This window comes from Melanerpes formicivorus, unplaced genomic scaffold (assembly GCF_026170545.1).
Source record: "Melanerpes formicivorus ecotype bairdi unplaced genomic scaffold, bMelFor1.0.p_v2 SCAF_33, whole genome shotgun sequence".
Lineage (NCBI taxonomy): Eukaryota > Metazoa > Chordata > Aves > Piciformes > Picidae > Melanerpes > Melanerpes formicivorus.
In genome coordinates this window covers 8977679-9002356 of record NW_027142385.1, presented here as the reverse complement: position 1 = coordinate 9002356, position 24678 = coordinate 8977679, and the positions used below count along the sequence as shown (strand labels likewise).

The 24678-nt window shown below is 63.9% G+C and overlaps 3 protein-coding genes across 8 annotated transcripts; 2 read left to right on the top strand and 1 right to left on the bottom strand.

Moving 5' to 3' along the window:
• Positions 1-109: 109 nt before the first annotated feature.
• LRRC8A (leucine rich repeat containing 8 VRAC subunit A) lies at positions 110-13108 on the top strand. Of its 3 annotated transcripts, none has more exons than XM_068156052.1 (4): positions 110-176; positions 1536-1661; positions 7082-9230; positions 11126-13108. In XM_068156052.1, the coding sequence occupies exons 3-4, from the start codon at positions 7089-7091 to the stop codon at positions 11399-11401; spliced, it is 2418 nt and encodes an 805-aa protein (XP_068012153.1). In that variant the 5' UTR covers positions 110-176; positions 1536-1661; positions 7082-7088; the 3' UTR covers positions 11402-13108. The 3 variants fall into 3 exon arrangements, with proteins under 3 accessions (XP_068012153.1, XP_068012155.1, XP_068012154.1); XM_068156054.1 differs by lacking the exon at positions 110-176 and adding an exon at positions 308-325; XM_068156053.1 differs by lacking the exon at positions 110-176 and adding an exon at positions 808-882.
• A 3487-nt stretch (positions 13109-16595) lies between these two features.
• PHYHD1 (phytanoyl-CoA dioxygenase domain containing 1) lies at positions 16596-21170 on the top strand. 4 transcript variants are annotated; one of them, XM_068156049.1, is made up of 11 exons: positions 16596-16905; positions 17675-17833; positions 18277-18352; positions 18478-18525; positions 19205-19260; positions 19400-19462; positions 19542-19560; positions 19847-19975; positions 20394-20510; positions 20639-20765; positions 20920-21170. In XM_068156049.1, exons 1-11 carry the CDS (start codon positions 16873-16875, stop codon positions 20963-20965), a joined length of 873 nt encoding a protein of 290 aa, XP_068012150.1. In that variant the 5' UTR covers positions 16596-16872; the 3' UTR covers positions 20966-21170. The 4 variants fall into 4 exon arrangements, with proteins under 4 accessions (XP_068012150.1, XP_068012149.1, XP_068012152.1 ...); XM_068156048.1 differs by having other exon boundaries at positions 16597-16905; positions 19539-19560; XM_068156051.1 differs by lacking the exon at positions 16596-16905 and adding an exon at positions 17237-17464 and having other exon boundaries at positions 19539-19560.
• Positions 21171-22110: 940 nt separating this feature from the next.
• DOLK (dolichol kinase) lies at positions 22111-24625 on the bottom strand. The gene is made up of 2 exons (XM_068155624.1): positions 24579-24625; positions 22111-23851 (listed from the first exon to the last, which is right to left on the bottom strand). The coding sequence occupies exon 2, from the start codon at positions 23744-23746 to the stop codon at positions 22175-22177; it is 1572 nt and encodes a 523-aa protein (XP_068011725.1). The 5' UTR covers positions 23747-23851; positions 24579-24625; the 3' UTR covers positions 22111-22174.
• Positions 24626-24678: the final 53 nt, after the last annotated feature.

The following is a 24678-nucleotide window of genomic DNA, read 5'->3' as shown; positions in this document are numbered from 1 at the left end:
CTGTCGTCATGCCCGCTCCCAAGATGGCGGCGCCCTCTCTCGCAGCTCCGGCGGCGGGCCGGGCTGGTGGCGGCCATGCTGGGCGGGTGAGGTCAGTTCCGGGGTGGGGCCTCGCGGTGCGGTGCGGTGCGAACAAAAGGAACCGGCGTGAGGGCGGGCGGGGGCCGAGGCGGCAGGTGGGTACCGGCGGCGGGGTGCTGCGCTCCGGCGGCCGCCGCGCAACCCGCGGTGGTCCGGGGACGGGCAGGCGGGGCTGCGGGGACGTGTCACGGGGTGGGGCGGGGCGGCCGAGAGGGGACGGGACCGGACCGGACCGCACCCCGCGGTACGCAGGCTTGGGGCCGGGGTCCGCGGGGGCGCGGCGGGCGGGTGGGGTCTGAGCGCTGGTGCCCCCCGCGCAGCGCCCGGGCGGACAGGGAGGATTTGCTGACTAACGGGGCAGGGATTCCTTCCTCCGCGTCCCCCGGGCAGGCGGCGAGCCGGGGCGGGCGGCCCCCCCGTGTCCGTGGGGCGAGGCAGAGCCGTTCCTGTGTGCCGACTGTCCCCTCGGGAAGCCCCGCGCCGGTCATCGGCAGCGGTGCGGCCGCCCCCGGGGTTGTTTATATCCCCCCGGGGACGCCGTGGTGCCCGCTCGGGGGGCGGCGTGGCTGGCAGGCTGCCTGGGGCTGTGTGCGGCGGCCCCGAGGTGCTCGGGCTCGGGGCTGGGGCCGCGCCGCTGCCCGGGAGCAGCGGAGGGAAGGTCAGGGAGTCCTCTCCCTGGGACGCGGCGCTTGCCGCAGCCGGGCACGGCTCACACCGGGGAGCTCTGGTGGCACCGGCGTCGCTCCAAAATCCGCCGGACCCTGGGGAGCAGGAGGAGCCTAACCCTGAGCCTTTTCACCGGTACGGGCTGGGTTGTGCCCCGCGACGTCTCCTCCTTTCCCTGTCGGTGGCCGGAGGCTTCCCGAGGCTCCGCAGTCCGCTCCTGCAGGGCTGGGCGCTGGGGACGCCTCGGCTCTGCTCCCTCCCTTCCCATGGCCCTGCTGACGTGCGGCCAGGACCAGACCCCTGCTGAGTCCTGTCGGTGGTGCGGAGCTTGGGGCACTTCAGAAGGATCCCTGCTGGTAGATGTGTTGGGAGGGAAGAGCTGCCCGGCTCTGGAGTGCTGAGGGCCGTGAGCTGCCCTCCTGGTAGCAGCAGCCAGAGGAACAATTGTGCTTTTTCAGGCGCGGGGTAGCCAAGCCAGTGACCTCTTTTCCCCTCTAGAGGAGTTTGTTCTTCCAGGAGGTCGGTCTGGCCCTGCCAGGCTGGGACTGGTGATGTTTACTGTGTCTGCAGGAGCTGCTCCCAGGCGCTTGCTGGTGGAGCAGTAGATTGCTTCCTCCTCAAGTTCTGTTTAGCTCTTAGAGCTGTTCCTACCTGCCTGGGTATCGGGGCACCAACTCCTGCTAACCAGCGAGCCTCTGTGAGCCTCTGTCCTTCACCGGCTGTTTCCCCGCGGGGTGCCCTGCGAGCCGCCCCTCTCCGACGCTGTCCGTCTGTCTGTCTCCCCGCAGGGCAGCTGCTCCCATGGCGTGTGGGGAATGCGACTCTCCGGCCCGGGCTCGGCACCCAGCGCGCAGGAGCTGCCGTCCCTTCCAGCACACGGCACTGGAGTGCAGATAGCAGAACCCAGCTGCAGGGTAAGGGCTGGAGGCCAGCGGCCGAGCCAGAGGAATTAGCAGGAGGTTCCTCAAAGGCGGCTGTGGAGCAGCGGGTGGTGAGCAGCGGGAGGGAAGGTGCTTGATGGGAGGTGCTGTGGGGAGAGTGGAGGTGTGCCGCTTGCATTGTGAGCCCTGAGTCAGCCTGGAGATAGCACAAAGGAGCTGAGCCTTGTCCGGAGTGGCCTCTAACTGCTGTCCATTCGCACATCCATCAGCTCCTGGCCACGCAAACCCTGGCCCCAGCAGCAGCTGCCTGAAGGCTGCCCGGGGAGCGGTGTGCTGGCTGATGCCCGAGGGGAGCCAGCCCGGCGGCAGGAGCTGCCCAGCTTGGAGCTGCTCCCGTGGGTGCTGTGTGGGGTGGCCAGCTCCCAGGCAGAGCCCTGGCGAGTCACCTGCGTGGGTGGCAGTGAGGCAACGACAGAAACCAGTTGCAAGAAACTCCCAGTCCCTGGGTTCCTGAGGAGGAGCAGTGAGAGGTGCTGCAGAGCTCTGTGCTGGGCTTTGGGGTGGGGAATGCTGCCCAGCTGGGCACTGTCCTGAGCAGAGGTGTGCAGAGTGCTGCCTCCAGGAGTCAGGAGCTCCTGAGCCTTGCCTGAGGCCCTGGCTGGTGTCCTGGCAGCTCTCTGCTGTGTTTGTTGTGCTGCTGGTGCTTGGGAAGCTCAGCCTGGCCTGTGCACAAACACTTCCTCAAGGCTTACCATGTGTTGGGAGCCTGTGTCTGACCTGTGCAGGGCCTGCAGTGCTGCTGAGAGCTGACTGCACTCCAGTGCCTGCTGCAGGCCTCCAGGCAGAGGCTCTGGCTCTCTGGGGCTATTTTGATGTCGTTCAGTAAGCAGTGGGGTCAGATGTGTGAGCAGTTGTGCTGTTGCTGTGTGATTGGAGCAGGCTTAGCGAGGCCTCTGTGTGATCCCTCCACCTTCTGAGGAAGGCTTTTGTTCAGTAGAGAGCTTCAAGGGGAGTAGAGCTCACTGCTGGTGCTGAGCTGAGCCTTGCTGGGGTCTAGGAAAGCAGAGGTGCAAGGTCAGGTGAGTGGTGAGGCAGGGAGGAGGGTTGTGGGGGTGGGTGGGTGCCTGGCTGCTGTTCTGGTGATGATCACAGAGTCGTTTGTTCAGCTGAGTGGGGGGAGCCTCCTTGGGGCAGTGGGAGCCTCGGTTCAGGCTTTGCAGGCTGGCTCTGGGCAGGCAGGTCCCAGGCTGCAGCCCCTGCATGCTTCCAGGCAGCCTCTTCCTTACACTGCTGCTCTGCTGCATGCATTTTGTGCTGCAGCTCGCACTGCAGGTCATGCAGCTGGACTGTGCATTCCCTCCTGCTGCTGTGAGACTGCATTTGAAGCTAAAAGCATCCAGTCATGGTCTGCTTTCAAAGCAGTGCTGCCTTGTGACTGAGCATTGTTCACATCTGCTATAAAATTACCTTGGCAGGTCACAGCTGAGGCTGCTGCTGCCCCAGCCTGCTCCTCAGGCTCTGCCTTAGAGCCTTGCTCCTGTCAGCTGCTGGTGAGGAAGGGTTAGGTGGTCCCAAGGTAATGTGCAGTGTTCTGAGCTGGGGGTCCCAGCCAGGGTCTCAGAAGTGGTGGTGCTGAGGCAGGACTCACAGGGGGTGGTGAAGGTGTTGGGTCCTCTCCTTCCCCAGAGTGGGGCTGGATCTTGCTGTGCTGGTAGCTGATGTCCTGCTTTATTTGCTCTGCTCTCAGCTGCAGCTTCTTTCATCTTTGCTGGCTTGGAAGCAGCTGTGGCACACCCATGGAGCTGTGCATGTTGTGGCAGTCTGTCAACAACCAGCAAGGATTATCCCTGCCTGAGAGTTTCTGCTCACTCTTGGTCTCTGCTTGTTAGTCAGAGCTCTGCTCTCTGCCTTCTTCCTGTCTCCAGATGAGAGCAGTTGGTTACCTTCCCTCTGCCTCTTCCCCCTGCTGGGGTGAAATGCTGGTAGCCTGCTGCTGTTGCTGCTGCCCTGAGCAGCTACCGCAGGATGCCTCCAACCCCCTGCCCCAGGCCTTGCAGGAGAGTTCCCTGGTGCCACGAGGCAGTGGCACCTTGCCCAGGCAAGCTCTGCTGCCCTGTCCTTGAAGCATCTTTGTGTATGGCAAGGAGCAGAGGACTCTGGATGGGAGCCTGTGGCCTGTTTGTAAACTGGCACAGACCTTCCCCTCTGGTCTGCCTCTGAAGTGCAGCTCATTGGCAGTGTCCATGGCTGTGTGGCACCACCACAGTCCCTGATGGTGCTGGCAGGCTGCCCAGAGTGCTGCCAGCTGTGGCAGGCCAAGCCAGGGGGCTGCATGGGTGGCTGTGATAGTGCAGGGTCCTGCCCTGAGCCTGCTGCTGTGGCAGGCAGGAGCTGCTGCAGCAGTGCTCGGTGCCAGCCCTGATAAACTCCAGATGCATTGCTCTGCCTCAGAGGCTCCTGGCCCCGGGGGGCTGTCAGTGCAGCAGGGGCCTGCTGGGGGGGGATGGTTGCTTGGCCATGGCTTTGGTGCTGGCTTCACTGCTGTGTGTTCCTGAACAGCAGAGGACAAAATCTCTTTGAGTTGTGCCATCTTCTGCCTTGGGGCTCTGCAGGGGATCCTGTGGCTGCCCTTGTGCTGGGAAGGTGTCCTGAGGTGTGCCTCAAAGCAGCTCTGTTTCAGCCTTTCTTTGCTTTTGATTCTGGGCCCAGTAAGCACAGGGGGAGGAGACCATAAATCCCCTGCCCCCTTCCTGGCCAGCAGAGCTCTGCCCTTCCTGCTCTTAGCACAAAGGGCTCTGTTATGCCCTTTGAGGGCTTTCAGGTGGCAGCATGCTGGGCAGGGAAGCTGTGCTGTGGGGAAGACTGACTGCAGCATGTTGCAGCTCGTTGTCAGCCAGGGCTCCATCTGGGCAGGGGAAGGGTTTCCCTTCTCCACCTCTGATGCTGGCAGCACACAAACAGCCCCCTGCTCCCCTGGCCTTCTGAGGGGTGAGAGCTGCCAGCACTGCCTGGCTCTTGCTCTGCACTCGCCCACAGAGACCTGAGAACCTGTGCAGTGGAGGCTGTGGAGCTGTGAGGTGCAGAGCTGTGCCCCAGGGCTGCCTCCCCTGGCAGCAGCACAGCACCGAGGTGCAGAGAACCTCTCTGCTTTCGGGGAGCTCCTGCAGGTGAGGGGTGGAAGCTGCAGCTGCTGTGAGCTCTGCAGTCCTGTTCTCCTTTGGGCCAGCTGTCTGTGCAGGGCTTGTCCCTGTGCCAGGGGAAGGTCCTCCAGGTAAATCTCAGTCCTGCTGCCTGTGTGCTCGTTGGGAGGCTCCCTCCCAGCTGCCTGCTTGCTTCCTTCCCAGTCCCAGTGGGAAGGGCCCTGCTGTGTGGGGGACACCAGGAGACAGAGGTGGCTCCTGGCAGTCTGACTTCTCTGAGTTGCAGTGGAGCTGCTCTGGTCCAGGGGGGAGAGGGTTGCAACTGGAGCTGCCCTGGAGGGATGGCAAAACAGAGCCCATGAGATGCAGAAGGCATTTTGCATCCTGCTGCAGGACTCTCTGAGGTCCAGGAGTGGATTGCAGGGGTGGGAGGCTGGGGGGGGGGAGGGGACTTCCCATATTCTCTCTCAAGCATCTGCTGGTGCTGAGAGTGCCATGAGGTGAGGCCTGGCAGCTCCAGCTCCTGCAGAGGTGGCTCTGGCTTTATTGGTGTCCTTCTGGTGCACAGGGTCTGCAGTGGTGCCAGGAGCAGCAGGCCCTTGCTGTGCCTGCCCTTCCCCTCCAGTGCCCCTGGCACTGTTACTGGAAGGCAGGAGGTTTCCTGCCCCACCCTGCCGGCGCTGAGCTGTCCTGGGACGCTCAGGTCCTGGCCTTGGGTGCAGAGACCTGCCCCAGGGAGCTGCAGGTAGGGCTGGGAGCAGCTGAGCTGCCTGCTTGCTGCTTTCCTTCCTGGTACCAGAGCCTTCTGGAGAAGGAGCTGGGCACACCTTGAGGCCAGGCTGGAAGTACCTTGGCCAGGAGACCACAGCTTCCAGATTCCACCCACCCTGCTGTGGGTAAGCAGCAAGGGCTGCCAGCAGCCTCCAAGGGGAAGCACTGAGGGAGGGGGAAGGAGCTCTGGGAGGAGTGGAGGCTGGGCAGGGGAAGGGGAGGGCTCTTGGTGGGGAGGGGAAGGGCTGAAGCCCTTGGGCTGAGGCAGGAGTGAGGAGGGGGCTCCGCAGGGAGCACTTTGGGCTGCTGTGGCTTGTGCAGAATGTGCTCAGCTTTCATCTGGGAGTCTGAGCCACGAGGCCTCTGCTTCCCAGAACCTTTGGAGTTCCTTTGTGACACTCAAATCCCAGCTGAGAGGAGCCCTGGGTGGGGGTAGCTGCTCAGGGAAGTGAACTCCTCCTAAGTGTCTCTTCCTCTGCAGCTGAAGTCAGGGAGGCCAAGAGCAGCTGCTGCAGGGTCGCAGCCCAGTGACTGATCTTGGGGAGCTAATGCAAAGGGAGGAAGCCAGAGCTGAGGGAAGGGAGAGTGGAGCTGCCAGGCAGCGCTGTGCCCTTGCCCAGCTTGCTTTGCCAGTGGGATGTTGAGTCCCATCGAGTCCCAGGGACCATAGCTGTGCTGGGAGGAGCTCCTCTGCCTTCCCTCTGTGCTCTGAGAACACCTCAGGTGCAGCTTTGTCCTTTCCCAGCAGCAGACTGCTGCCAGCCCTGCCCCGTGCCTGGGTGTTGTCACTGTGACTCCTCAGCCCTGGCATCAGATCCCAAGGGGCAGCAGTGAACACCCACAGCCTGCTCTGCCCTGTGAGCTTGAAGTGGGCTGAAGGTGCCAGGCTGAAGGTGCCAGTGCTGATGGTTGGTGGCAGCTCCTCTGGGGGGGCACAGCAGCAGGGACCCCAGCCCCAGCAGACTGCTGGCAGCTTTGCTTGCGTGTCCTGGGGTGACCTGAGACTGGCCCTGGCTAATCCCTGCCCTGCCCTGCCTGCTTCCTGCAGCCCTGTGAGGAGCAGCTGGGGCAGGGTGCCCTGCAGGGGCATCACAATCCCTGTGCCCAGGCTGGGTGCCCCGTGCCCGGGCCCTCTCCCCGCCGGGTGCCCCCTGCCCAGGCCCTCTCCCCGCCGGGTGCCCTGTGCCCAGGCTGGGTGCCCCGTGCCCGGGCCCTCTCCCCGCCGGGTGCCCCCTGCCCACGCCCTCTCCCCGCCGGGTGCCCTGTGCCCAGGCTGGGTGCCCCATGCCCACGCCCTCTCCCCACAGGGTGCCCCGTGCCCAGGCCAGGTGCCCCCTGCCCAGGCCCTCTCCCCGCTGGGTGCCCCATGCCCAGGCCGGGTGCCCCGTGCCCACGCCCTCTCCCCGCTGGGTGCCCCCTGCCCAGGCTGGGTGCCCCCTGCCCACGCCCTCTCCCCGCAGGGTGCCCCCTGCCCAGGCCGGGTGCCCCGTGCCCAGGCCCTCTCCCCGCAGGGTGCCCCGTGCCCACGCCCTCTCCCCGCAGGGCCGCCATGATCCCGGTGACGGAGCTGCGCTACTTCGCCGACACGCAGCCTGCCTACCGCATCCTCAAGCCCTGGTGGGACGTCTTCACCGACTACATCTCCATCGTCATGCTGATGATCGCCGTCTTTGGGGGCACGCTGCAGGTCACCCAGGACAAGATGATCTGCCTGCCCTGCAAGTGGGTGACCAAGGACTCCTGCAATGAGTCGGTCAGGGGCTGGGCGGCCCCGGAGCGCCCCTACCACAACACCAGCCCGGCCGAGGTGGGGCCCACCGGCATCCGCTACGAGCTGGACCGGCACCAGTACAACTACGTGGACGCGGTGTGCTACGAGAACCGCCTGCACTGGTTTGCCAAGTACTTCCCCTACCTGGTGCTGCTGCACACCCTCATCTTCCTGGCCTGCAGCAACTTCTGGTTCAAGTTCCCCAGGACCAGCTCCAAGCTGGAGCACTTTGTGTCCATCCTGCTGAAGTGCTTCGACTCGCCCTGGACGACGCGCGCCCTGTCCGAGACGGTGGTGGAGGAGAGCGACACCAAGCCCGCCTTCGGCAAGATGAACGGCTCCATGGACAAGAAGTCCTCCACGGTCAGCGAGGACGTGGAGGCCACCGTGCCCATGCTGCAGAGGACCAAGTCTCGGCTGGAGCAGGGCATCGTGGACCGCTCCGAGACCGGCGTGCTGGACAAGAAGGAGGGGGAGCAGGCCAAGGCCCTCTTCGAGAAGGTGAAGAAGTTCCGCACGCACGTGGAGGAGGGGGACATCGTGTACCGGCTCTACATGAGGCAGACCATCATCAAGGTGATCAAGTTCATCCTCATCATCTGCTACACTGTCTACTACGTCAACAACATCACCTTCGACGTGGACTGCAAGGTGGACATCGAGAGCCTGACCGGCTACCGCATGTACCGCTGCGCGCACCCCCTGGCCACGCTCTTCAAGATCCTGGCCTCCTTCTACATCAGCCTGGTGATCTTCTACGGCCTGATCTGCATGTACACGCTGTGGTGGATGCTGCGGCGCTCGCTCAAGAAGTACTCCTTCGAGTCCATCCGCGAGGAGAGCAGCTACAGCGACATCCCCGACGTGAAGAACGACTTCGCCTTCATGCTGCACCTCATCGACCAGTACGACCCCCTCTACTCCAAGCGCTTCGCCGTCTTCCTCTCCGAGGTGAGCGAGAACAAGCTGCGCCAGCTCAACCTCAACAACGAGTGGACGCTGGAGAAGCTGCGCCAGAGGATCACCAAGAACTCCCAGGACAAGCTGGAGCTGCATCTCTTCATGCTCAGCGGCATCCCCGACACCGTCTTCGACCTGATCGAGCTGGAGGTGCTGAAGCTGGAGCTGATCCCCGACGTCACCATCCCGCCCAGCATCGCCCAGCTCACCAGCCTCAAGGAGCTGTGGCTCTACCACACGGCCGCCAAGATCGAGGCCCCGGCCCTGGCCTTCCTGAGGGAGAACCTCAAGTCCCTGCACATCAAGTTCACAGACATCAAGGAGATCCCTCTGTGGATCTACAGCCTGAAGACCCTGGAGGAGCTCCACCTGACGGGGAACCTGAGCGCCGAGAACAACCGCTACATCGTCATCGACGGGCTGAGGGAGCTGAAGAGGCTGAAGGTGCTGAGGCTGAAGAGCAACCTCACCAAGCTGCCCCAGGTGGTGACGGACGTGGGCGTGCACCTCCAGAAGCTCTCCATCAACAACGAGGGCACCAAGCTGATCGTGCTCAACAGCCTGAAGAAGATGGTCAACCTGACGGAGCTGGAGCTGATCCGCTGCGACCTGGAGCGCATCCCGCACTCCATCTTCAGCCTCCACAACCTGCAGGAGATAGACCTGAAGGACAACAACCTGAAGACCATCGAGGAGATCATCAGCTTCCAGCACCTGCACCGCCTCACCTGCCTTAAGCTGTGGTACAACCACATCGCCTACATCCCCATGCAGATCGGCAACCTGACCAACCTGGAGCGCCTCTACCTGAACCGCAACAAGATCGAGAAGATCCCCACGCAGCTCTTCTACTGCCGCAAGCTGCGCTACCTGGACCTCAGCCACAACAACCTGACCGCCATCCCCCCCGACGTGGGGCTGCTGCAGAACCTCCAGAGCCTGGCAGTCACGGCCAACAGGGTAAGGGGCCCGGGGCTGGGCGCCCCTGGCACCCCCGGCCGGACCCTCCAGGCCTAGCTGCTGAGGGCTCTGCCCAGGGCAGAAGGCTGCAGATGCCTCCAGGCCCCAGCAGCTCTTGTTCTGGAGCCTTTCACCTCTGAGGAGCTGTGCTGAGCTGTGCTGAGCCTCTGTCACCCTCCTGGGAGGCTTCCTGGCAGTTTGCTGCCTCCTGAGGCTGCAGGAGGCTCTGGCACCGCTCCAGGCTGCAGGCAGATGTGGCTGGTGGCTCCTGGGTGGTTCTGGGAGCACACAGCAGAACTGTCCTGGAACAGGCCTGGTTTGCCCTGCCCTGCACCAGGACCCTCAGGGCTGCCTGCTGGGGTGCAGCAGTGCTGCTGTGCTTTGGCCTTGCCAGGGAACAGCTCCTGGGTCGGGGCTGGGGTTGCTGGGGGCAGCTCAGGGGTTTGCAGGGCTCCTCAGGTCCAGCCAGGCTTTGGAGGCAGTCTCTGGAAGTTCAGGGCTGTGCTGTGCAGCCTTTGCTGCAGCTCTGAAGCAGAAGCTGCTGGCACAGCTGAGCTGTTGGCATCCTCCTCAGGTGCCTGGGCAAGGCCAGAGCTGCCCTGGGGCTCTGGCAGCCTGGCTGCTCAGTGTGAGCAGTGACAGCACGAAGCATTCCCAAGGCCAGGAATACTCAGGTGTCTCCTAGCAGACAGACACTGGTGGAGCTGGCTGGGGTGGGCCATGGTGGGACACAGGCTGCCTGAGACCCCCTCCTCGCCCAGTGCTGTTCCTGCAGGAGCTGTGCTGCTTGCAGCAGCCTGTGGGCATTTGCTGCAGGCTGCTGCTTGCAGTGGGCTCTGCAGGAGCAGCAGCAGTGGCTGAGCTGTTTGCCTGCTCTGGGCTCCTCCTGGCTTCTCCTCGGGCTCCATCTCATTTGGGACTCTTGCAGCCTGAGCCACGATGGCAGCACACAGCTCAGGCTGCCTGCAAGGACAAAGAGTCTCCAAGCTGAGCCCTTGGGCTGTGGGGACAGTGCTGGATTGCTGCCTGCTCTTTGTTAACCCTGGGCTGTGTTGCTTTCCTAGAAGCTCTCTGGGAGGCCTGGGCTGTTAAAAGCCTTCCTAGAAATGAGCCTTGGTGAATTAGTGACTCATGGATGCAGGAAGGTGGTGGTGGAAAGCTAACAGCTGGTGGCTGCATTGTGTTGTGTTTGGGCACTGGCAGAACCCTGAGCCTTGGAGCTGGGAGGCTGCAATGTGTCAAAGCATCACAGAAAGGATGGAGGAACAGTCCCAGAGGCCTGGAGTGGTACCCACGGAGCCCCTGCTCCGAGTGCAGCTGAGCTGGGAGCCCTGGCGAAGGGCAGCGTAACCCCAGCCCCCCGCTGGCTGCTGAGGGCTGGGAGCCAGTGGTGCTGCAAAGGGGTTGGGATGGAGGGGAGCAAACCCCGGAGGAGAGGCTGGGAGCAGCCTTCAGGTCCTCTGATGCTGCCCCTGGTGAGGCCTTCCCCTTCGGCCACCCTCGCTGGGGCCCTGCTGCAGGGCAGCGGTGTCTGAAGAGGGATGCCCGGGGGCAGGGAGCAGCCCCGGCGGGGGGGGGCAGGGAGCTCGGCCGGGGGGGGGGGCGGCAGGGAGCAGCCCCGGGGGGGGGGGGCGGCATGGAGCAGCCCCTGCAGGGGGGGGGCAGGGAGCAGCCCCGGGAGGGGCGGCAGGAGCTCAGCTGGGGGCAGGGAGCAGCCCCTGCGGGGGGGGGGCAGGGAGCAGCCCCTGCGGGGGGGGAGGCAGGGAGCAGCCCCCGCGGGGGGGGGGGGGCGGCAGGGAGCAGCCCCCGCGGGGGGCGGCAGGAGCTCAGCTGGGGGCAGGGGGGGGGTGTGGGGTGTCAGCTGCGAGCCCCTGCCTGACTCTGTCTCCCTGCAGATCGAGAGCCTGCCCCCGGAGCTGTTCCAGTGCCGCAAGCTGCGGACGCTGCACCTGGGCAACAACGTGCTGGGGTCGCTGCCGTCGCGCGTGGGGGAGCTGAGCAGCCTGGCGCAGATCGAGCTGCGGGGGAACCGCCTGGAGTGCCTGCCCGTGGAGCTGGGCGACTGCCCCCTGCTCAAGCGCAGCGGCCTGGTGGTGGAGGAGGACCTCTTCAACACCCTGCCCCTGGAGGTCAAGGAGCGGCTCTGGAGGGCCGACAAGGAGCAGGCCTGAAGCCCGGGGCGGAGGACAGAGCCCCTGAGGAGCCAGGAGGAGCCGAGAGGCCGTTCCGGACCCCTCTGCCCCCTCCGCCGCCAGCCTGGCCAGCAGGGCCCAGACCAAGGGCACTCGGTGAGGGCTTCTTGCCTGGGAGGCAGGAGGGGGGCAGCCTGGGCTCAGGGTGAGGCCAGGGCAGATGCCCTGTGACCAGGGGGACTGAGGAGCTCCTGTGCCCGGAGCTGGACGCCGCTGGTGAGAAGAGAATGGCCTCGGCCCGGAGGGGAATTGCTGCGAGCAGGTCTGACGTGTGCCAGGGACTGAGGCCGGCCAGAGCCCTGTGAGCAGGCAGCAAGAGACTCTTGGAGGCCTGGACCCCCAGGGCCATGCACCTGGGACTGTCCCTGCTGGCTCAGATCTGGGTGGTGAGGTGGGCAGGACACAGCTGACTTCAGCTGGATGCTGGCATCAGGGCCTGGGGGAGAAGCTGCCCCCAGCCCCCCCCAGCCTCTCTGCAGGAGCTGCTTTCCTTTTGCTTTTTTACTTAAGTGTCTTTCCCCTTTGCACTCCAGATCCTCTCCTCTGCCCCTGGAGGAGGACCCAAACCCCTCCACCTCCATCTGCTCGTTTCAAATTGCACTATTTGACCAGCCCCAGGTGCTGTGTGCTGCTGAGTAGGTCACACAGCATCACTCCAGCTGCTGTGCTGGAGGCACTGACTGACAGCTCCAGAGCTTCCCTCTCTTCTGCAGTGGGGGCTTGGGCTCGTAGGGGGAAGGCCTGGACAAAGGCACTTGGGCTGTCTGCTCTCCTGGAAGCACTGAGCTGCTTCAGGGTTTGGCTTTCAAAGTGTTTAGGCTGCTCCAGGGCCTGGTGTGTTGCCAGCCACCAGAAATGGGCACAGACTGGCAGTGCTGGCTGTCTGCTGGGACTGGTGGTGGTAGCCAGCAGGGGCAGTTTGGCTTCCTCTGCACTTCTTGCACTTCCCCTGTTTGCTGTGCCCCTGTTTGTCATAGTTCAGTCTCCAGAGCTGCTTGGTGATTCTGTTGTCCTCCTCACTTCAGCAGCTGCCACTTCCTGTGCCACCTTGACCTAAGCAAGAGGCCAATGCTGACTGAGCTTGGTGCTGGAAAAGAAACCTCTGTCGTCTCTCTTCCCCTTTCCCCCAGTGTTAAGGAGCAGTGTGAGAATCCTCTCTGGACTGAGCTGCTCAGACCCCTGGGGCACTGCAGGCTTCACTAAAGCAGCTCTGAGCTGTTTGGTGTTGTCTGGCAGACCCCAGCCCTCTGCCCTGGCAGAGGCAGATCACTCATCACAGCTTCTGATAATCACCTGCCTGGGTGGGGTGGCCAAGGGGGGGCTGCCATATACCCCAGGCCTGCTCTTGCCCATCAGGAGGAGGAGGCTGAAGGACCTGCAGCTTCTGGCTCTGCATCAGGCCAGCAGCTTGGCTGCAGGGGGAAGTGCTGTGAGCTGAGGGGAGGTTGGAGGCCTCCTGTGTGTACAGAAGGGGAAGCTGCAGCCCTCTCCAGAGCAGCTTCTGGCCAGCTGCCAGCCTGTGCCCTGTTTTGCCAACCCTGCTGCTCCCTGGCTGCTGGGGCACCCTGGGACTGTCTTCATCAGCTGTAAGATATGGAACCCATACACTAAAGATGCTGAACAACCTTCCCTGGGCTCTGGATTTGGTGATGTTCAGCTGCTTCAATAAAGCTGCATTGAAACCCAGGAGATCTGCTGCTGAGGGAGCTGGGAGTGCTGCTGGGGGCTGAGGGCAGGGCTGGGGCTGCCTGGGTTGTGCTCCTCCTGGCACAGGCAGTTTGGGTGGGCAGAGGGCAGAAAGGACTTGATGCTCCTGAGGCAAAGCAGGGCTGGCTTCAGGCTGAGCTGCAGTGGCTCTGCTCTCCAGGCAGGTCCTCCTGGTGCTGTTTGGGTTCTGTTGGGAACCTTTTCCTTTGCCCTGTGCTATGAGGTGGTGCTGGAGCATGATGGCTGCTGGGCAGAGCCCTGGGCTCTGGTGCATGGTGGCCTTGGCAGGACTGGAAGGGCAAAGGATTTTCACCTTTTGTTCTGTGCTGTTTGGCTGCCAGGGCTTGGGAGCAGCTCCTGTGTGGCCCTGGCCGCTCCCTTCCTCCCATCCTTTGTCTTTCAGCCATGCAGAGATTTCCTCACCTGGGAGCAGGTCACTGCACACCTGAGTCACCTCACCCAGGGCAGGGCTGGGGTGATGCTCCCTAGCAAAGCTCTTGCTTCACTTCTCTCTTCTCCTGCATTTCAATAGGAGACTTTTCCCCCACACTGGTTGGGTCCTGCAGCTTCTCTGCTCATGTGCCAGGGGGTTCTGTCCTGCCTCCCTCCCAGCAGCACATGGAGCAGAGCTGGAGAAGGGCACTGTGAGCCTCAGGCCTCTCCCCCTCCTTCGGTGCTGGCTTTGTTCAGCTGCTGCAGGAAAGCCTCTGGAATCTCACCCAGAGTCCTCTCAGCTGTGCTGAGTTGCTGCCCTGCAGCAGAGGTGGACCTGTGTGGAGTCACACCAGGAAAGGTTCGGCTCAGGGGCTCTGGAATTCCCCTGCCCTCTGTGCCCTTGGAAGGAATTTTACTGAACAATGAGGGAAAGCTTCCTGGAAGAGCTGGAATGAGAAGGGGGCTGAGGGGCCTGAGTCACTTGAGAGCTGCTCATGCCTCAGGCATTGCTCACTGCCCTCCTGCGAGCCCGCGGCTGGGCTGTGGCTTGGCAGCCACAGGAGAGCGGAGGTGAGGTGGGGGTGGTGCGGGGGTGAGGTGGAGGTGAGGTGGGGGTGGTGCTGGGTGACATTTGGGTGGTGTCTGGGAGCCCTGCTGCTCGTTCTGTGGGGGCTGTTTGGGCAGCTGGGTGACAGCAGCTCCAGCTCAGCTGTTGTGTTCCCTGGCAGCCTGTGTGGGGTTGGACATGAGCAAAAGTTGCCATTTTTCACTTGCATCTCCCTTTCTGGCTGCTTTTCCCCAGTTTCCTGTAGGCAGAGGCCCTTGGCCCTTCAGGACCCTGCTCTGCAGAGGGCAGGAGTTGGGCATTCCGTTGTGCAGCACTGTTGGAGTCTTTGACTCACCCCAGGAATCTCCATGGACTGTGAGGCTCCTGCTGCAGAGGCGAACAGGAGAGGTCCAGCACAGGGCTCAGCCCCAGGCTGGGGCTGCCTTAGGTGTTCACCATCACTGCAGCTCAGCTGCAGCGCTGCAGACCCCAGCTGCTGGGGCCCCACACTGCAGCCTCCTCCCGAGGAGAGGGAGGGGGCCTGAGGTGGGGGAGGGCTCTGCCTGTTGCCATGGGAATGGAGCCTGCAGCCAGCTCTGCTCAGAGGTCCCTGCAGTGTCTCCTGCTGCCTGCCCAGCTCAGGCACCGCTCCAGCTGCAGGTGCTGCAGGCAGCGTCTCTGAGTTTGTGCAGCTCACTTCTTCCTTGTCCCAGACTGGAGCACAGTGGCAGTGCCCCCCTGCAGGACCAGAGGTGGTGTGCAGGCTGGGGGGGCTTTGGGTGCAGCTTGGCACTGAGGAGTTCTGCTGCACTGCTTAGCAGGGCTGAAGTGAGAGGAGGACAAAGTGTCCCTTGTCACCCAGGGCTGCCTTGGACTGCAGCTCCTCTGGGCAAGGCTTTGCCAGCTCTTGGAAGCTGAGTGAAAGGAAAGAGGGGAAGAAAACTGGAGCCTGCTGGGTGCCTGCAGGCCATCAGCACAGTGAGGGGAGAGAGCCCCCGGGTGAAGCACTGCTCTGTGGGGAAGAGACTTTTAGCCCTGATCACTGCAGCTCCCTGGAAAGCACAGAGGCAGCTGGAGCAGTGCTGGGCTTTGCAGGAAGAGCCTCCAGCCCTGCTGCACCAGAAGCTCTTTACCTTGCTGGGGGCTGAGAAGAGGAATTTTTTTCCTGATGACTTTTATTTGTAACCTGCTGGTGGCAGAGTGCTGCCCTTGGTGACTGCAGGCAGGGCTGCAGAGCAGCCGCTGTGCCCCGTGCCAGCACCACAGCTCCTGGCAGGCTGCTTAGCAGCACTGGGATCCTCCTGGGGCCTCTGCTCTTCCCATTCAACATTCTCTCACCTGCTGCTGATCATAGCACAGAGTCCAGGAGAGGTGAGAAGAGATCTAGCTGAGAGTTTTGCTTCCCCAAGCGCCCTGGCAGCTCCAGCAGCTGCAGTTCTGGCAGGAGTGGAGAGCTGGCAGGCTGGGCTGGCTCCAGAGGCTTTCAGCGGCAGCACGGTGCCAGCCTTTGGAGACGCTGCTGCTGCTGTGTCCCTGCTCCTTCACCTCTCACACAGGCGTGGGGTGGGCTGGGCTCTGGCAGCCTCCGATGGAGCTTGCCAGAAGTGCAGCGTCCCTGCGGGGCTGGGGCAGAAGCTGTCTGCAAAAGAGCTTAGGGAGGGGAAGGAAAAGAGGGTCAGGTCACTTCCCAGCTTTGTCCAAGGGCTTTCTGCCTTCCTTTGACAAGCTCACTGGGGGAGAAGGCATTTCCAGAGCTGAGATCCTTCTCTTTGACTTGTTCTGGGCATAATGTGGTGGAGGTGGCTTTCCTCTCGCTGAAAAAGGCTTTCTAAGCCTCAAAACAGGAGCAGGTCTGGAGGGGCAGAGAGCTGCTGGGCTCCTGGGGACAGGCTCTGGTGGAAGCTCTGCAGCAGGAGGGTTGCATCTCCCTGCTGATGCAATCAGTTGTCCTCTGGTGCTGTTTACACTGCTCAAAACAGTCCAGAGGACAGGAAAGTTGTGGTTTGCTGTTGTGTATGAGCTAAAGCAGCTTCTGAAGTCATGGTGAGAGGGCAGTGGAGGTGGCTGCTGGGAAAACAGGACTGGGAATGAGAAGTCCATGGCATGGAGATGCAGGCAAGGCAGAGGGGGCCTGGGGGTGTGTGGGAGTCTCCCCAGGGCTGCTGCCTCCTGGAGAGGACCTTCCCAAGACAGCTTCCAAGCCACGGAGATGTGGTGCTGAGGGCTGGTGCTTGGTGATGCCCTGGCAGTGCTGGGGGTACTGCTTGGGTTCTGATCTTGAAAGTGTTTTCCAGCCAAGCTGATTCCACGGTTCTGTGACTGAGCTGAAGGAGCTCTGCAAGAGCCTGAGTCACTTCAAATTTGTTTCAAAGCTTTCAGCCCTTTTCGCCCCCTCGGATCTTGTTTCTGTTCCTTATTTGGCTGCTGGCCGCGCTTGCAGCTCCGCTGCTCTGGGTTGGGGTCTGGGCTGCTCATTAACGGCTGGCGGCTCCGGGCCGTCAGGAAGCGAATCCAGGCTGTGGCTGCACCCCGGCAGGAGGAGCAGCACCGGGAGCCGAAGCTCTGCAGCCCGGAGTGCCCCTGCCAGGGTCAGCGCCCGGAGGCTGGGCAGGAGCCCTGCTGCCCGCGGCCGCTCCCATCGCTTGCTGGGGAAGGGTCACGTGGAGGGGCGGGCAGCCAGCCCTGCCCGGCCTGGTGCCAGCCCTGCCCGGCCTGGGGCCATCCTGCTGCTGCCGCCGGGGTCCTGGGAGCGTGCGCCCCGATGGCGGCTGTCACCCAGCACCAGATCCAAAAGGTGAGGAGCTGCAGCCCGGGGGGAGCGCGGCCGGGGGCAGCGCCTGGGGCGGGCACTGCTGGGCAGCTGGTGCCCGGCTCCTCCAGAGCTCTGCCCGGCAAACGCTGCAGTGTGAGGACTTCGTTGTGGCCAGAACCCTTCCGGAGGGTAACTTGTACCGCGGAGCTCTTGGGCACATTGCTCTGGTGCCCTTCTGTCCTTGCTGCGCTGCTCCCGTGGCGAGCTCGGATCTGCCTGCGGGGATAATCCCTGGCAGTTCTATATCGGGAGCAGCGGTGCCAGCGGTGCCCGGGCAAGGGATCATCCTGCAGCAGTCCTGGGAGCACCCCGGGGGCTGTTCCCTCGGAGAAGACAACTCCCTGCAGCCCGTGCAGAAACCTGGCTGCTGCTGGGCTGTGAGCCCCTCTCTGCCAGCCTCACTCAGCTGGCACAGGGGCTGGCTGCCCTGGCACCAGGCTGTGGTTGATTGCTGCTGGTTGCACTCTTGGCTGAGAGCTCCTTCAGCCGCAGAGGCTCCAGCGGTGATGACTTCTCTGCTGTGAGGACCGGGGGGGTTGAGGTTTGTTGCTCTTAGCTGTGCGGCAGCGAAGCCTCAGCAGGATTGGAGCTCTCGGAGCGAGAGGAGAGCCCGGAGCGGGCTGCGGGGCCGGGGCCGGGGCCAGGACGCTTTGCACAGGGAGCTGAGGCACCGCGAAGGGCCGGAGCTGCTCTCTCGCCTTGCACTGCCTCCCCCGAGGGCTCTGGGGAGCAGCCTCCCTGTCTCTTGCAGTTCCACGAGGATGGCTTCCTCGTCCTGGAGCAGTTTTTCACGGCAGAGGAGTGCGACCGCATGAGGAGCCGGATCCAGAGCATCGTGGCGGCCATGGAGGTGCCGGCGCACTGCCGCACCCAGTTCTCCACCAAGGAGGACGAACAGCTCCAGGCACAGGTACGGAGGAGGGCAGGGATGTCCCCAGGGAGCTGGAGGGAGACAGGGAAAGGGCTCTGGGGGAGCACAGCTGATCGCTGGCTGGAGGCAGCGCTGCCAGGGCTCTGAGCTGCTAGCAGAGGGTGAAGGAGGAGGAGCTGCTGCCAGCCCCCAGCTAGGGCCCCTGGCAGCCACAAGCAGCTCTCACAGACCACCTGGGACTCGTCCTGCAGACAGAGAGATGATCTCCCAGGTAGCCAGCACAGGGGTGGTCGCTGTGGGAGGCTCCTGTGGAGCCCCAGGGGGTGCCCAGGTTGTGAGCAGCCTCCCGAGCAGGACTTTCATTGCCTGTGCTTTGCTTACACTGCTGCTTGGTGGGAGCAAGATGCAGGTGAGTCTTGGCACCTGGGAGGGTTGGTGCCTTCAGAAGGACGCTGTCCTCACTGGCCTCTCCTCCCTGGCAGGGGAGCTCAGACTATTTCCTGACCAGTGGAGACAAAATTAGATTCTTCTTCGAGAAAGGAGCTCTGGATGAGAAAGGTAAGGCCTGGCCTGAGCCAGCTGCAGGAGGGGAAGGAGCAAGCTGGGGCAGGGCCCAGGGGCCAGGCTCCAGCTGCAGGGACAACTCCTGCCCTGCAAACGAGGTGCTGGGGTTTGTTTGACAGGGAACTTCCTGATTCCCAAGGAGAAATCCATCAGCAAGATTGGCCATGGTATGTTGGAAGGATGAGCTCTGGGGGGGTGGGCAGGGGGAGGTGGTCCTCAGGAGCAGGATTTCTCCAGACCTGCTGACCATGAGGTGCCTTGGCAAAGCCTCTGAGCAGAGAAGTGACTTCAGCTGCTGCTTCCTTGAGCCTTCTGGGGAAACCTGCACCAAAGACCACAGCCTTGCCCCCTGCCCCCCTGCCTTCCCCCCACACCTCTGCAGCCTCCTTGCTCTGGGCCTCTGCATTAAATTCAGGCAGCTTCTGCCCAGGGCTCCGCAGCTCTGTGCTGCCCCTGGCTCTGCTGTGGCTGTTTCCAGAAGCAGCCTTCCAGGAGGGCTCTCAGCTCTGCATAGCTCAGAGTCACCCAGGGGTGAAGCCCTGGACTTCAGCCCTGCTCTCTCTCCTGTCAGGGATCTGCTCTGGCAGAGCCAGAGCCCAGGGCTGGGCACAGCCAGTACAGGTCAGACTGTGCCCTGTGTCCCCTGCCCTGCTGGCTGGGCTGCCAGTGCCACGCCTGCAAGTGTTGTGTCACCTTGGGGTGGCAACCCACAGGCCTCCAGTCCTGGGAGGGATGGAGGCTTCTGCCTGAGCTTGATCTGCCCTGGCTCTCTGCAGCTGGGTGCTGGCAGCTGCCAGGCTCCCTGTGCTGCTGAAGCCTTCAACCTGCTCCTTGCCTTCCCCTCAGCCCTGCATGCTCACGACCCAGTCTTCAAGCAAATCACTCACAGCTCCAAGGTGCAGGTGAGCTCTGGCTGCTCCCCAGCTCCTTCAGCTCAGGCTTTCAGCCTCCCAAGGACAGAGGAAACTGAAATCTCTTCAAGTAAAGCTGCTTGGTGGTGCAGTGCCCAGCCAATGCCAATCCTGGGGAGTTTCCTTGCAGGAACTGAGCAGACAGCTGGGCCTGGAGAGGCCAGTGGTGGTGCAGAGCATGTACATCTTCAAGGTACCCAGCTCACCCCGGGGCCCTGCTGGGGGCAGGTCTGAGGCTCTTCTCACTCCTCCCTTTTCTGTCCCTGCAGCAGCCTGGCATCGGTGGTGAAGGTGAGGTTTGTGTCCTTTGCCACACTGCAAGCAGTGCCCTCCTGGGAAGGCAGGACCAGGAAAAAGGCTCAGAGCCAGACCCCAGCCTCTGAGTTTTGTGGTCCAAACCTTCTCAGAAGTGTTAGACAGCAGCCAGAGGTGAGCCAGGAGCTGCTGCCGCTCCTGGCATTGGAGCTGGCATTTCCTGGCAGGTGCTGGTGGGCAAGGCAGGAGGCCAGGGGGAAGGAGGCAGCTGCCTGCTGAGCCCCTTGAGCGTTAACAGACCCCAACCCTCGTCCCTTTGCAGTCACCCCCCACCAGGATGCCACCTTCCTGCACACGGAGCCCCTGGGCAGGGTCCTGGGCTTCTGGATCGCGCTGGAGGATGCGACGCAGGAGAACGGCTGCCTGTGGTTCATCCCCGGCTCCCACACCTGTGAGGCTCTGCTCCCTGCAGGGACCCTGCCCCTGGCCCTGCCTGGGGGTGGGGGGCGTGGGGACGTGCCCTGCCCGCTGGTGCTGCTGCCTGGGGGCTGCCCTGCAGCGCTGTGCTGCCATGCGCGGAGGGGGCCAGGAAGGCAAACGCGAGGTGGGGAGGGGGTGGGAGTTGTCAGCCCCATGGAATCGTTTGGGCCAGCGAAGATCTGTGAGACCACCGACCTCCAGCATCAACCGCGCAGCTAAGGACTCAGGGACAAGCAGGGCAGCTGCTGCCGCCCTGCCCGCACGGCGCTGCCGCCCGCACGGCGCTGCCGCCCGCACGGCGCTGCCGCCCGCACGGCGCTGCCGCCCGCACGGCGCTGCCGCCCGCACGGCGCTGCTGCTCTCCCTGATGCTGCTCTCCCGGCCCGCAGCTGGGGTCTCCCGCAGGATGGTCCGGGCGCCTCCGGGCACCTTGCCCTGCGTGCGCTTCGTGGGGTCGGAGCCAGCCTACGACCAGAGCCGGTTCGTGGCCCTGCCCACACGCAAAGGTAAAGCCCAGCCCCGGCCCTGCTCCGGGGAACCAAGGAGCCGGGGCTGGACCTCCCCCCTGTCCCCTCCCTGCCCCCCTAAAGCTGACAGCTGGCCCAGAGCAGGCTGGGGGCTCCCTTCCCTCCAGGGGGGCTCATCCTCATCCACGGGGAAGTTGTCCACAAGAGTGACCTGAACAGCTCCCAGGCCTCTCGCCACGCATTCACCTTCCACGTGATGGAGGCCAAGGACACCAGCTGGAGCCAGGAGAACTGGTGAGGAGATGCCAGCCAGAGGCACTGCTGGGGGGGCCGCAGCTCCTGGGGGCCGCAGTAGCTCCGGGGGGCAGTGCCCAGCTGGCACTGACTGCACACCTGGAGAGCTGCCACAGCCTCTGAAGGGCTCTTTCACCTCTCCCTTGCCTCCTAGGCTCCAGCCAACTCCTGAGCTGCCCTTTCCATCTCTCTACACTTGAAGCAGTGGTTGGCTCCTGGAGGCAGTAGCTGAGGATGTCCCTTCCTGCTCCTTGCTTTGTGTTCCCTTCACACACAACCCTCACAGCTGAATTCTCCCCAGGGCACAGCTGAATGCAGCTCCTGCAGCATGAGCACAGCCACCCAGCCCCTTGGCTGAGGACACTTCAGGCTCCAGAACAGACCAATAAAGACCTTTGCACCTTGGCTGGGACCAGTGCAGGATTCTCCTTGCAGGTGCTCAGCATCCTCTGCTCCAGCCCAGAGCCTGCCTGCTGCATGCCCTGGCAGTGCAGCTGTCACAGGGAGGTGGCTGCCTGGCTCCTGCCCTCAGCTCTGTCCTGCTTGAATCATTGTGGTTGAGCTCAGCCCCTCCTGGGCAAGGGGAGCAGGGACCCTGCTCTCACAGTCAGCCTGCCCTGCCCTGAGAGGGATGAAAAGGAGAACTCAGGCTTTGGGCTTGGTTTTTCTTTTCTTCCTCATCTCTTCTTTGAGGAAGCCTCAATCTGACCTCCTCCCAGCAGCCAGGGCCAGCACCAAGGTGCCTGCTGCCAGCCTTGAGCCCTCAGTGTGCACAGGAGCAGCTGCTACCCCCCAGGGGAAGCCCAAATCACATCCAGGTCTGTGTCCCAAGCTGGGGAGGGGCCCTGGGGTGCGATTTCCCTGGCACTGCTGCAGTGCCAGCCTGGAGGGGCAGCCAGAAGAAACTTCAGTGGGAAAACAACACACAAATAACTTTAATCAGTAGTGGCTGTGAGCCTGGGAGAACAGACAGCAACTCCCCCTGCTTTACACAGGGCACCCAACCCCTCCAGGACAGCTCTCTGCTACCTCTGTGTTTAACAACTTCAGTAACTGCCCCCCTGCAGCGCCTGGCCCAGCCCTGAGCCCCCCTGCAGCGCCTGGCCCAGCCCTGAGCCCCCCTGCAGCGCCTGGCCCAGCCCTGAGCCCCCCCTGCAGCGCCTGGCCCAGCCCTGAGCCCCCCTGCAGCGCCTGGCCCAGGCCTGAGCCCCCCTGCAGCGCCTGGCCCAGCCCTGAGCCCCCCTGCAGCGCCTGGCCCAGCCCTGAGCCCCCCCTGCAGCGCCTGGCCCAGCCCTGAGCCCCCCTGCAGCGCCTGGCCCAGCCCTGAGCCCCCTCTGCAGCGCCTGGCCCAGCCCTGAGCCCCCCCTGCAGCGCCTCTAGGCCCAGCCCTGAGCCCCCCTGCAGCGCCTCTAGGCCATCAGCAGCACCTGGAGGTAGAGGGGCAGCAGCAGGTTGTCGATCTGGGTGGTGTAAGCCTCCAGCAGGGAAACCAAGCTGACTGCTGCCAGGATCCAGGCGTAGCTGGAGTTGAGGCTGACACTGCTGTCAAAGATGAGGATCAGAGCCACAGCAATCAGCTGAGCAAAGATAGCTGTCATGGTCCCCTCGAAGGTCTTCTTTGTCCCTGGCCATTTGATTTCCCCCATGGTACTGCCAAAGACAGAGGCCACGGCGTCTCCCACCCCTACTGCCAGCACCCCCGAGTAGGGCACCAGGGCCCCTGCCCCAGACAAAGCCCCTTTAGGAGCACAGGCTCTGGGGAACAGCCACACGGGGAGGGACATGCCCAGGAGGAGGTAGATGTGAGTCAGGATCAGAGGGCCGCTGTCCCTCTCGTCCAGGAAGAGGGAGAGCAGCTGCCGCAGGGCCTGGCCGAAGGGCTTGATGCGGAAGTAGCGAACGTACTCCAGCAGCAGCAGCAGCGCCAGGCAGAGCGCCGCCGCCACGCGCAGCAGCTGGCGGTCCAGGACCAGCCCTGGCACGTAGGTGGCTACCACAATGAGGTGGAAACACTTCCTGGTGGCGGTGGAGGCCTGGTGCTTCTTGGCGCCGGACGCCCGCTTGGCGTTGTGGTAGAGCACGAGGGCGCAGGCCGAGGCGGCCAGCAGGGCCCAGTACCCCAGCAGGCAGACCCGGGCCTGGCTCTGGAAGAGGAACTGCGGCAGCCAGAGCAAAGGGTTCCTCTGGATGAGGCGCTGCAGCCAGGGCACCAGGAGCCCCAGGCCCAGCACCGCCGTCATCGTGTGGAAGAAGAGGGAGGAGATCCACGTCCCCGAGTCCAGGAAGAGGAAGAGGACGGCGAAGAAGAGCCCCAGCAGGACAGCGCCGACCACCGCCACCAGCAGCAGGACGTCGCTGGGGTCGGCCCTGCCCTCGGGGGCGGCGAGGGAGCGCTTGATGAGCCGGCTGAGCGCGAAGCTGAGGGCTCCCAGCACCAGCAGCGCCTCGCCGGGCGTGAAGCAGCGCGGCAGGAGGTACAGCAGGACCATGCTGAGGTAGACGAAGATCAGCAGCACCTCCAGCACCTCGATCACCTCCGCCACCGCCAGGGAGCGCTTCATGGTGTAGAGGATGAGGCTGCCGGCCGCCCCGCTCAGCACGCAGGTGTTGGTGGGCAGCGGCTTCGTGATGCCCAGCGCCAGCACCGACAGGAAGAGGGCCACCAGCATGCCGGCGGAGGCCACCACCACGCCCAGGCGCTCCAGGTACACCATGCCCGCGGCCTCGCACCGCTCCTTCATCACTATGCCCAGCAGGGGGGCGACCATGCTGGCCGGCAGGAGGCCGCTGTTGGCCGCCGTCCGGAACTGGAACACGGCGCCCCCCAGCTGCAGCAGCCGGTCCCACTTGAACTGCACGTAGAAGGCCTGGACGGCCAGGGCCAGGGCGCACCAGGAGAACCTGTCCCACACCGCGGCGTGCACCAGCAGCACCACGGCAAACACCACCAGGGACTCTGCCAGCACGGCCTTGTTCGACATGGCTCCAGCCCCGGGCGGCTCCAGCTTTGCGACTCGTCCCCAGGCGCCCTGCAGGGCTCACTTGGGGTCCATCAGGAGCAACTCCCTCTCGTGCTACTGCAATCCCTACTCGAAACAAGGAAAGAGCAAACAAAGCGACGGTGAGAAAGGCTCCGCAGTGAACCTTGTAACGCAGCCGGGGTCAGGCTCACGGAGTCAGAGTCATTCCTCTTGGGAAAGACCTTCAGGATCACCGAGTCCAACCCTTCTGCAACGCTGCCAGCTCTGGTGCTAAGCCTCAGCAGCGCTGGAGGGCAGCCTCCCCCAGCAGGCCACGGGCCAGCTGGGCTGCAGGGCAGAGCTGCACCCAGCGAGACGCAGCCCTCCTGTGCTGACACAGCAGCTCAGAAAGCTGCCGAGTCCTCAGCCTCGGCCGTGTTTCCCTGCTGAACGACTTCACTTGCTTGTGCCTGCTGCAGCTCCTTCCTCCGCCCTCCCAGGGAACGCTGAGCTGCTCAGCGCCCCCGAGCCGCACAGACCGGAGGGGACTCCGCCTCAACTCTGCCCCCGTCGTGACCTGCTCTGGGTGCGGAAGCTTCCCGCTGAGGTGACCCTCCCCTGGGCTGCAGCACCTCTCTGCTCCCTCTTTTCCCTGTGTGCGCCGTAGCGCTGCGGGATGCCCTCGCCGCGTCCTTCCGCGCCGCCCTCCGCCTCCTCTTCCCGCGGCCATCGCCACCGGGAGCCGCAGCGCGGCAGGGAGCGTGCCGGGGATCGCGGCCCGCAGCTGGTCCCGGAGCGGCTCCGCGGCCTCGCCGCCCTCCCCGCGCGGCCCCGCCGCCCGGCCCCGACCCACCTGCCTGGGCGCCGCCATCTTGGCGCCGCCGTTGTCACATGACCCCGGGCGGGGCGCGCGGCGGGGGCGGAGCGGCGGCGCCCCCACGTGACGCGAGCGG

Bases quoted from the DNA above. Each gene is read 5' to 3' on its own strand.
- LRRC8A (XM_068156052.1), top strand. From the start codon at position 7,089: ATGATCCCGGTGACGGAGCTGCGCTACTTCGCCGACACGCAGCCTGCC. The intron at 9,231-11,125 runs GTAAGGGGCCCG...GTCTCCCTGCAG, and splicing joins TGGCAGTCACGGCCAACAGG to ATCGAGAGCCTGCCCCCGGA.
- PHYHD1 (XM_068156048.1), top strand. From the start codon at position 16,873: ATGGCGGCTGTCACCCAGCACCAGATCCAAAAG. The intron at 18,353-18,477 runs GTAAGGCCTGGC...TTTGTTTGACAG, and splicing joins AGGAGCTCTGGATGAGAAAG to GGAACTTCCTGATTCCCAAG. The intron at 19,976-20,393 runs GTGAGGCTCTGC...CCCGGCCCGCAG, and splicing joins CATCCCCGGCTCCCACACCT to CTGGGGTCTCCCGCAGGATG.
- DOLK (XM_068155624.1), bottom strand. From the start codon at position 23,746: ATGTCGAACAAGGCCGTGCTGGCAGAGTCCCTGGTGGTGTTTGCCGTG.